General features: G+C 44.9%; 1 protein-coding gene across 1 annotated transcript; it reads left to right on the plus strand.

The window, feature by feature from the left end:
- The first annotated feature begins 296 nt into the window (after window positions 1–296).
- LOC126543383 (uncharacterized) lies at window positions 297–3730 on the plus strand. The gene is made up of 2 exons (XM_055078388.1): window positions 297–1321; window positions 1853–3730. Exons 1-2 carry the CDS (start codon window positions 1310–1312, stop codon window positions 2903–2905), a joined length of 1065 nt encoding a protein of 354 aa, XP_054934363.1. The 5' UTR covers window positions 297–1309; the 3' UTR covers window positions 2906–3730.
- Window positions 3731–12039: the final 8309 nt, after the last annotated feature.

Below are 12039 nucleotides of genomic sequence, written 5' to 3' on the forward strand. Positions count from 1 at the left end.
TACAAACACAGCAAAAGCAAGGTGGCAGCTTTGTAACAGGCTGACGCCCGTAACTGCACACTTGCACGAACCGAAATCTCTCACTATGTTCCACGCGACCCACGTGCAGCTAACTTACCTCAAACAGCCCCACTTGATCCTTTTTGTGAATGGGCATTCAAGTTAATTGTCGAAGCAGAGATGTTGACAATGCGACGATCCCCTTGATAAGAACACTGGGTCTCTCTGTAAAGCCTAAATAGAGTGCAGATGCTAAAAAAATAATGCTACAAATATACCTTTATTTTTGCTTTACTTTATTTAGGTGACACGTATTCAGTTTCATTAAGAAAAGGCAAATACTAAAAATCTGCAGCGAGATACACTGGTGTTACAGTTAACACTTTTTCGCTATGCGAAAGAAATGCTCTAGTGTAAAACCCACTGGAAAAAGCAGTATGTTTCTAGACGCCTATCGAGTTCGTATTTCTGGTATCTGATGCAAGGCACTGTTTCAAGCTAATTATTATTCTTTAAATACAGGCTGACTTCAGTTACTCCTCTTCTTGGTACAATTCCTTCTTGCGTTTCTCTAACGTTTATTTGATATTTCCCCTTGAAGCATATAAATATACGCTCGCAAACATATTTAGCGTGCATGTTTAAGCCCCCGTGCAATGAACTATGATTTTCCAGCTGAGATCTACGCTTTTCACAGTGGTTAGTTAATGCAGCAGCAAGGATGGAGTCACACAAAATATTACATATAAGGCATCGTTAAAGTCAATAGAGAAGCCAAGCCCCGGACATCAAACCAGAAGTAAGAAAGGGTATTGAAAGGTTAAACAATGAGAAAAGCTGGAAACGCCTAATTACTCTCCCGCACCAGCCGACCAACCACACCTAATCTGCTAATCTACTTCCCCGCACTGCACGCGAAAAACTGCAACACGTCAGGAACACTTTAGTCGCGTACGTAGACCGTCACCTATACAGCTGCAGAGAGAGGTTGGCTAGAATGGATATTTCCTCATTGATCCAAAAAAACCAGTTGCGCTTCAAGCCCAGTAACGTCCTCCAGAAAAGAAAGCGCTGTTTAGAGGCCTCTTGACACAGAATTCGCTTTCAGCCCTGTCGTGCGTGGCAAAGACGTTATCGGTTGTTCGGGCTGCGCTGCTGTGAGACATTGACCGAGGAAAGTGATCTTGCGGCGCTCCCCGGCGCGTTCAGGAGGTCACCTCCACGCGGGTCCCATTGAGACTGCTATAAAGGGCACCCTACGTCGCAGCCGGCCAACAGACGAAACCGAGAGCAAGCTGTGGATACCAGCATGAGAACTGCCGTGAGTACATGCTCTGTCCCAAACACGTTCAATCCCGCTGCACGAGCTCTTGTAGCAGCTTTGTAACCGCAATCCTCAATGCGGTTGCGGAGCTCCTTCAAGGTTTCGAAATGCTCTAAATGGGTGAACGCTCGGTGAGCCCCTTAGACGTGCTAAATGTGGAGGTTCTGCTACAGGTAGGTGCTGGAATTCAATTTGCCGATGACACCATGCTCCGCTTTTTCTCACACTGGTAGCCTTGGTGCAAGCTTCGTGCCAGCATCAAAGCTGCCATTATGACATAGCTGTTGAACATAAAGGTCAAACAAGAAAAAAATGCACGTCAAACACAATGATCGTTCAACGAGTCAGAACATTTAGGGGTCATGTAAAATTGAAGTATTGTACAATTCTCATTAAGGATCATAACCCCCACAGATAAAGGAAGAATAATGATATAAAATGTTGCTTTTGTCCAATAACCTGTGAAAGCAGGCCACGCCTACCATAACTTGAGCGAAGTCACACGGGTTCTGTTGATTTGCCGTACAGGTGCTTTTCGTCGCCGTCTGCGCGCTCCTGGAAACGACTTCTGCGGGAGTCGGTGGCGGAGGCGGAGTGCCACAGTACCTGGGAGCGGGAGGAGGCGGCCTCGGTGGTCAGGGCGCTGTCTTGGGGCCCAGTCAAGCAGCGAATCTGGCAGCCGCTCTGGGCGGTGGTTTCAACGGGGGCCTCGGAGGAGCTGGTCTGCTTGGGGCAGGAGGCCAGTTCATAGCAGCGCCAAATGGACAGGGAGTTTCCGTTCCTGCACCAGTGGCCACACCGATCGCTTCCGTTACATTCTTGAAGCAGCCTGTCGTAAACCTACGGTATGTGACAAAGCCCGTCATAAAGTATGTCAAGCACCCAGTGGCCACTGTCCATCACGCCATTAGACCGGTTGTCCGTGTAGGCCAAGCTGCTGGCGGAATTAGCCTTAACGGGCATGGCCTGGCTGGCTTCACCTCAGCGCTCGGCGGTGGCGCGGCAGCGCTCAACGGCCTCAGTGGGGCCAAAGCGAACGCACTGAAGGCGCAGACGTACGCCGCTGGTGCCAATGCTGCGGCTGGGCCAGCTAATGCTGGTGGTCTTGGAGCGCTCGTAGGTCCCGCACATTTCGGTCCAGGCCTTCACGGGCGCGCTCTTTTGGGTCCCGGTGTGGATGGCCACGTTTTGGGAGGACATGGGGGACCAGCGCTGGGAGGACCAGGACTTGGAACCATAGGCCTACATCATTTGGCCATGAACAACTTGGGTCTTCATGGTCTCGGTGGTTTCGGCGGCCACGGACTCGGAGGACCAGTGTTCGCAGGCCTCGGCGGACCTGGACTTGTAGGTATCGGTGTGCGTCACCCGGCTCTACTTGGCGTCGGGCTGGGCAACGTTGGTTACAAAGGTGGCCCCGCGTTTAAGAACGGCCTCGGAAACACAGGAGGTGGTGACGGCGGCACCACTCTCCTTGGTGCGCTCGGCGCGGACGGTGTAGACGGCGCCGTCGCAGCTATCAGGACGGCGCACAATTTATCTCCAACTGTGGCCGTTAAGTCGGGAGGAAGGCATTTTTAACTTTAAATGATAGCTTTAGAATAGTGTCACGCCTGACAAACGTCAAAAGGTTAAAACTGCAGCGTGCGTCCAGGAAACTAATGTGAACTTAAACAGTATGTCGCGAACGTGTAAAGGCCACTGACCTTGTCGCCCGAGTTGAGCGGCGCACGTGAGTCGCCGCTACCGAGGCTCGACTTCATTAGCGGCAAGATGACGACTTCTTTCAATGTAGGCGGCCACCATAGTGTCAATATACAGGAGGTGTCTTGCTCCGGAGAAGGTAGTGGCAGATTTTAAACTTTTTCGACAGACTGTACCTGCCTGCTCCGTATATACAGTGATGGTGCTATAAAAGTGAGAAATGTTACGCATCGCAAGCAAATCCTTAGTTTTAGTTAGTGCGAAATTTTTTATCTTGTTAGCGTGTAGTACAGCAGGAGGCAGTATATTCTTTATAGTGTGGTTTACTTTTGGTGTTACTTCGAGTGAGTATATACGGTCTCCACAGAAGGAGGGACGAAAAGGCCGGGGCAGTAGGTGAGTGCACCAGCATTACACTGTTAGCCAGGCTGTCCATAGCAACGTTTTTTTCTCGAATGCGTGAGTGAGAGTGATGCGTGTGAAGCAGAGATTGTGTACGCGAAAGTGAGTGGACACTGCAACAGTTGAACTGGTAGTGTTTCTCGAGCAGAGTGTTTGTCCGTTAAGTGGCTTAGTGTACGCGGAATATCACCTCATTACTGATGCTGAGTTACTGCACCTGTACCATCATCCAAAGACGTGTGTTAAGCGCATCAACATTGTATATTTGCTGATTAAAAAATAAAAAAGAACTTGCCGGGACTTCTCTCTCTCTGCGATTGTGTGATCTGAAAAAAAAAATTCTGATGGCCCCAATAACACAAGAAAAAGAAGTAGCGTTGTTCTCTAAACCACGCCAGTTAACTGCATTTTTGGGATGGTGTTCCACCACTTGCAAAACCTCGCGAAGGACAGTTGCAGAGGCGATGATTTCCAAGAGATGAAATTGTCTTACAGAAAACACATTGAATGCTGTATAGGGTAATCTACGAAGTTATATCTCTGGGCAAATCCTTTATGGCGATTAATATAGCAAACGCCCAATCAAGGGTTCCTGCTGAACACCACAGATACCTTGTCAGACTAAAGATGTAGTTTAACAAATTTGTTTATCGCCGCTAAAAAGAAAACTGGCTGTAGCATGTTTATTAGAGTAGGATATAGCTTAAGAGGGAATTCCATTTACACATAAGCTTGAAGAAGAAAGCATTGCAGAACTCCTTGAAGAAACCATTAATCATCGAATAAAATAGTAATTAAGCGGCAATTCAACAGTAAAATGAAGTGTAGTTGTAGTAGGAAATGTGGTTTATTGGCAACGAGACAATGTACTAAAATAATAAAAATGTGGGAAATTATCCGTCCATGGCAGACAAGCTTGGAGGACACTGCTTATGTTTTGGCACACGAGAAGACGGGAGAGGTTGCTGGTTGTAGGCGGACCTCTTTATGAAAAGGTAGCCAGTAATCGTTCTGCCCAGACGCCGCACTGTGGCAATTATATGTTAAGGAACAATCGTTAAAGCCACAGCAGGATAGTTGCGTATCAAGAGAGAGAGAGAGAGAAAACAAGGGTAGGAAAGGCAGGGAGGCACAATGATGACTCTATGAGGTAAAGGAGTAGCCGTCACCATTATAAGGTGATTACGTCTCTTTATTTTATTTTCCTTTCAATAAAAAAAAAGAGAAAAAAAGAACTGGAGAAACGAATGAATTTAAGTAACGAAGACTGGGCAGCTCGTATGAGCGCCAAATAGATTAATTAGTTGTAGCCAACTGTGACGGCTATACATATTGCTGCATTTGCTATGACAAAGAAATATAACTTTGGCTAATGAACAGCATGCATATTCACCTTTATGGGGCAATATTTAGGACGATTGGCCTCCGCTCTGCTCATTAGTAGCCAACACAGCGGCTGTAAACATTTGTTTTTTGCAATATTTTTATTCAGCGCTATGAAACAGATGTTGGCGTTATGACAGTTGTTGATTTAAATTTTCGTTTTAGAAGAAATAAAATATAAGTTACCTGCAAAACAACACAAGTATAAAGAAAACTTCCGTGATTGAAAATAAAATAACAATGAAGATAAATATTATGAGAAGTCAAACAAAATATTATTAAACGTTAATAGCATCGCAGTTTAGCATAGGCTCGCATAATAAAACGTGCTGCACAACACCAAAGGAACAAGACCAGAGAAATATTCACCTAATATACTTTTGAGTCATCAAGGAAGGACAGCTTTTGTAGTTAGTTCATTTGTCGGTTCAAAATCCCACGTTTTCTAGTGAATAAAATGGCAGAACCAACGCACATATTTGAATACATGTGGGACGCGAAGCTTTAGGGGAAATCGTTCATCGAACGCCATACAACTAAATGCGATGCATATATAGTCTTTATTTTCATCTTACGCAGCAAGTCATTTGATCCAAAGTTTATGTTTATCTACCGCGCATGTAACCAATGTCATGCACTATTCATATCTACGCACAGCACCGTTCACATGTTATACTAGTTCATGCGGATGCACACTGTGAGACGTCGACGGGGCGACGTTACGAGAACGAAGACGTTGTTTGGTGTTTGTTGAGTGAAGAATGGAGGGCAGTCATTCACGACGTCTATAACTTGGGTACTACAGTGTCACATACCCCTTCTGGAGGATCGGAAAAAGATGAACACATACCCAACGATTACGAAGAATGAAGTAGCCAGAATAGAAGAAATTTAACGAAATGGAAGTAGCCATTGAATATCCTGCGCTAATACGTGAAGGTTTATGCGTGCTTTATAGATAGCTATGAGTCGACATTATATATGCAAAGATCTTATGCGTGATTAGTTGGAACGCCGCTTCAATAAAGTACATTTCAACGTATTCAACGGCCACTTCGATTTCATTAAACTTGCTATAGTTGCGCTACTCCATTACTTTTTCCGTCAATATTTCACGACATATCATCCGGAGTAGTCGGCAAGGTATCGACACAGCTGTCACCTGAAAGGTCGGGCGGTAGGCAAAGAAAGCTTCGCTTTAAAACTAAAAGCGTAGCGGTAAATGACGTGGACAAGAATACAGTGCACAGGACTAACGTTATTAGATGAGCGCGACACGGGTATCTTTTCGCGTTATGTCTTTTCGTTATTCGTTATGAACTAGCTTGCCCAAGAGAAACCTTCGTTGAGCCCCTTTTCTAGTAACAGACCTTTGTTGAAAGCACCAAATGCATTTATGGCATGTGGTAAGTCTAACATGATTACTGCGCTATTGATTAATTCAAAGCATCGCTCATTAAAAAGGTCGCCCAGTTCTTCCCTTCCCAGTTTTCAGCAATTTTGTTTATATTCAGCGCACGGACACCGCTTGCTTCAAGATGTAGTGAAGGCACAGTACAAGCAAGCCGAAGCGCAGAGGCGTGAAGTATTGGACATGCCGCGCTGAACTCTCAACTTAAGTTGTGTTCATAAGACACTGATCCATAAGCTCACCGAATTGAATTCAGTGGTGTAATTTTGTTCTTGATCATTTTAATTTTATTTACCCTAACCACTTGCTGGATCATTACAGTGAAGCAAAAATAAAGGGGCTATTAGAACATAGCAAGATATTGAAGATTTTTAAACACATGGTAATAAATAACAAAAATAAACCAAGAAGAACGCTACGAAATTCGCTGGCAAATAAGCAGTTTGTTACTTTTGACAGTAGAAAATATATAAACACAAGTGAAGTTAACGATTTTGCGAGGACACTCGCTAGGAAATAAAGGTGAAACACTATTAAAACACGATGCGGCCGCAGCAAGTGATTTCATGGAGAGACAGTGGATTCGTTGCACGCTGCTGATTTTCGTTAGTGGCACCCTGCAATGATGACCAAGAGGATAGCTGAACTGCATACGGTAAATAGGCTGTTAACAAATATCATGTCAAACTGACATCTTTATTTTTAGAAGGCAGCTTGAGATACCATGACCAGCCAGTAAGAGAGCAGGGCACGGCAAACCAAACAAATAATTAATGGCGTTTCCCGCACACGATGCTGAAATGTTTTGAAATCACCTAACACAACTACAACTGTGGTATAAATCTCCTAAATGGCTATCTCTAGGACGAAGTAAATGGAGTGCCGGTGAAGAGGTTGGAAGCATCATACTTCCTCCAACTGCGCTTGTGGGCAAATTGAGAATGTATCAAAAAACAAAAACAAAAAACCAAGCGAACACATTATTGCGTGCAAACCTTGGCACGCACTAGGGCTAAAACTAAATACTAAGTCCAACCGCAACAATAAACGCGACGATACATAACAAGTCACATGTGCACTGAACACGTGTTCAAAATGATAAGGTTTTTCACATCAATGGAAACTCCACATACAGGTCTCTATAACAGGCCACACGCCAAGTATTGTCCCAACAGACAATGCGTGGCTGCCTGGTGTCGCCAGCTTTTATCGCAGCCGCCGCCTATGCTGGGCAAAGGAGGCACACGGAACAACTCGTAAGCTTTGTCGTCGTTCAGAGCACCATCTGAGCCCAATTCCGAGCATGCAGGATGAATTTTAGAAATAAAATCATCGATGTATGTGCTTTCCAAGGTAATTTGCTCTGAGACAAGGCTTTTGCATTTCATGGGAACTTCGCACTTACAATTCATTTTAGTCCATAGCACAGTATAGACGGTGGACTTTCCGGCCTCATTGATCTTTCGAAATGATTAAGGTGCTCAAGATGCCGGATGTATTGCATGAACTTGCTCATTCTTTTGGGGCACTGCACAAGAAAAAAAAAAACACGAAATAACAGACTTCAGTGATTCCTGCGGCCCTCAACTTATTTACTGCAACCCCCCTCCCCCCCTCCCCCCACCGGCGCCCGGCTACCGTGAAAACCCCCAACTTCGTGCCAAGTTCCTGTAAACCTGTGCAAGTCCACAACTCTATGCTACTGAAGACGAGACCTCGTTGATTGACATGCAGTGAAGGGCCTTCTATGCAAGTGGTGCGCTAAGAATTACTCCTGCGCTGAAAGCCGCGCTGCTAATTACGGCTCGATCGCACATCAGCAGCGCGAGAGTACTGCCGTGGTCGCGTAACGAAGCCGTCACCGAGCTTTAGTGCAGAGAACTCACACAGCGCATACCACGCACCATCATTGCAAGAACTTCAGCGCGAAGCGCACGACGTCATCATCGTTGTCTGCCAGAGTGTTGCCTGTTCTGGCGTCTGAAATACATGCACAGACTCCCCCGCTCTCAAAGTCTGCGCCGCGCACAAAAAACCCTCACGAACTGCAAAGCGATTGTTGCGCTATAGTTAGTGGTTAGCGTTCCCGGCTCCCGGCTGCTCATTGGCGCAGGGAGTTGGAACCGCATTGGAAGAGGGGAGCAGAGTACTGTTTTTCTTAGTCACATGGTGTAGATGAAGCTGATACGAGGACGTGGCGTTCGTACTCAGCAGCGCCATAAGGATGAAGGCCTTAAATAAAACAAATCAGCAAACCGTGTTTCGAGGTATAAATAATATATGGCTAGCGTGGAAAAAGATGCGCCTTTCTTTATCAAGACACTTTTTGCGTTCGGAGGAATCGCTGTTGCTCCAAAGTATGTAGCTCGAAAATGGTGCCTCTTATTTTCAGTACGTACACATTCAGGGCTCATACAATGCATCGGCTAGCGAGAACTGTGCCCGAAATGACTGTTAAGGAAGGAGCAAGGCTGTAATCATATCTGCGAGTCACATCGATACTGAATTGAAATTAACGCAAATACCTAAGAAAAGAACAACAAGCACTAGCCGCAATTACCTGCCCTGTGGCAAGAGAGAGACAGGGAGGGATAAAAGCAAGGCAGGAATATTAACCATTCAAGAGTCTGGTTTACTACCCTACGCTAAGGGAAAGGAGACGGGGAATCGAAAGAAGGGTGATAGACATAGGAAGAGAAACGGTCGGGGGGGGGGGGGCTAAAGAGGCGTGCACGGACAGCACTACATAGTCAAAGGGACTCGACAAGCCAGACATTTCCAAAAAGCACCAAGTTGAATAATTCTGCCATGCGGCAAAATAATTCGAGTAGAAGCCGCTCGTTGCACACCAACATGACCATAGTACGATGAAAAGAAAAAGAAATAAGATGTATACCGCAATTTCTTCTAATGAATAGGGAGAAGCCAGCCCCTCACGTAATTATTAAGGGCAACAACGCGGAAATATGTTTCGCAAGAATCTGCAGTTCTAAGAATGTGATTGTACGATTTACAAAAGCATGTCACATAGACACTATACTAGTGAAAACTGATACGGACGATCGAATAAAGCACACACGCTCCTCTATTCGCCCGCCCGTGTCTTTTTCTGTTAGCGCAACATTTATTTTAGCCAGAACCAAGTTGCCCAACTTTTTCCTCTGAGTACAGATCACATCCTCATCAGTACCAGATATGAATGTACTGTTGTCACAGATCATTAAAAGAAGTAGTAGATCTTTCCTCACAAAACCATTAGAAATCAGTAGATTGTTTATACTAGCAGGAGGCATTTTAATCGGTGTTTGTCGTCACGGGTCCAGCGCCTAATATAAGTTGTACAATGTGTCACTAGCGGAGTAGTAAAACAATACAGTGATCTTCAAAATTCTTGGAGCGGAGCACGGTTTGGAAAATCGTACGGCGCATAGTGAATCTCGAACAGCCTAAATATTAAAAAAAAAAAAAACGCCTTGTCTAAGATTCAAACCAATTTCGGAAGGGCATTAGATGACATATAGTACCTGAAGTCTGAAGTGGTCACTTCGTTTTGGACTATGCTAAAGCTTAATCCCGAAGAGGAAAAATATACTCACATATAGCTTGTATGAAGCATATAGCAAAAAAAGTAGCAGATTTAGGAGAAAGTAGTACATTAGATATATTCAAGAAGCTGCACATTTCGCACTCGGTTTCTTGAAGTCGTGAACCATCAATGAATTCCGAAGCTTTACCACTGAATCCCTCAAAATTCGAAAAAATCTGAACACCTACTAAAAATCAGCTGCTGTTGACAACACTGTGCAATAATGAATGTCTGGATGTCTGATAAAGCGGCCACGTGCTCAACCATCACGCTAACCACGCCGAAGTGAGCGCGTATACAATACAGCTGCACTGATAGGTGGCGCCTACTAGCCCTGTGCACGCAGATTCCGTTAAGTTGCAGCGGAGGCCTCCGAGATTTCGGCATTGCCCGTGTAAACTCGAAGGCATTCGCGAAGGCCACGATTTAGCTACACGCTGCGCCATCACGTTGCGGGCAAGCTCCCGCCATCTGACGGGACGCCGTAAAAGCGCTGCGAGTTCATTCTTCGCTATGTACCCGACATGTGTCGCTCGACTATTCTCGAGTTCTCGCTTTAAAAGATTGCGGCTTTATATTGAGCTAATCAGTGGTTCCCAAAATATCTTTGGCCACAATAATGTTGCCGTGACGTACAACCCTTGAGACCATTGCGTCATTAGAAAATATATCGGAAAAATTTACATTTTTTGCATAGTCAATACGAATTTCTTTGTCTCTGATACTGGCAGAGTCTATTTGAATGTTTATTAGTGCTCATTTCAAACTTCTACAGTGAACTGCTCCTGATGCGCAACCATCACCAAGTAAATCGTAATTTCTGCAATAATTTTTTAGACAAAGTGTTTTGCTCTTCAGTATTCCGATAACTGTTGTTGTTTAACACAGCAGACCCAATGGACAAGAAACCCCGGAATATCCTACGGATCACGTTGTCGGGCATTAACAAAATCCGCAGGATGTACGCGAAAATCCACGGGACGTACTAATGAAAGTCTGGAGGACTATAACGCGAAAAGGAATTGTACATACTGGGCTGGTCCGACGGAGGTCAAAAACGAATGTTCGGACGTTTAAAAATTTTGTTACCGAAATTACCGATATCCCAATGACCAGTGCACGACAGGGGCGGGACTTTTTGTGGTCCTAGGACATCTTGAGGACGCCAAAGTAGCGGATCTTCTGCGGGCATTTGTAAAGAGTTGCCGCTAATAACATGTATTTCAGGACAATTAACCGACACTAATAATTGTATTATTAGTGCCTGCGGGAGCAGTTCAAACAGAAAAATTGGAGGCAGTCAAATTTTAATGCACCTGCATTTTTTAAATCTTGAATACCGCGTCTAATGCGTGATATTCATCGAACGTCAAGCTCAATCCAAGCAATATCGGAACCGTGCACGCCTCGCCGCTACGTCGAATGATGGCATGTCGTGGCAAATAATGATACTGCACTTCGCGGCATAGGTTTGCCAAGCAAAACATGCCGTATCAGTATTTCCCGCGATGTTTCAAAGTTCCTCGCACTTTTCGTAACGGAGCGTTTCTAACTGATATGATAGCGGGCTCCCTTTTAGTGCTCGCGGTGCGCTAGTTGTCGATAGTGCCTGGATTGGGCGCTGAAATTCGTTGATAAATATCTTTACTCAGGCGCAATTGTCAAGATCTTATTTTTAATGCGGGCGCATTCAAATTTAAATGCATCCAAGGTTGGCAATTAAGCCACCCTGAAAGCACTAATAAAATAGTAAATTAGAACGAAGTTGTGAATTGTTCTGAAATTCACGCTATTAGCGGCAAAGTATCTCCGCCTCGCTTAGGGAACTCCTCTACAGAAATGCCAAGTTCGATACTCTAAGAGCTTCTTTTTATGTATAAAACATCTGTATGCTAAAAAAAAGCACCCTCTATGACCAACAACGAATGGACAGGAAAGCTGCTAACTGGGAAATTGATTTTCTTAAATGAAAATGTGCACACACTAGAAGAACGGCAGTAATCTAAGTAGTGGTCACTCTGTTTTTTCATTTCCATGCAAATTTGTCTATTCCCTATCATCATCAGCAGCAGCCTATTTTATTTCCACTGCAGGACGAAGGCCTCTCCCTGCGATTTCCAATTACCCCTGTCCTGCGCCAACCAGTTCCGACCTTGCGCCTGCGAATTCCCTAATTTCATCACCAGACCTAGTCTTCTGCCGTCCTCGACTGCGCTTCCCTTCCCTTGG

Source organism: Dermacentor andersoni, chromosome 1, assembly GCF_023375885.2.
Source record: "Dermacentor andersoni chromosome 1, qqDerAnde1_hic_scaffold, whole genome shotgun sequence".
NCBI lineage: Eukaryota > Metazoa > Arthropoda > Arachnida > Ixodida > Ixodidae > Dermacentor > Dermacentor andersoni.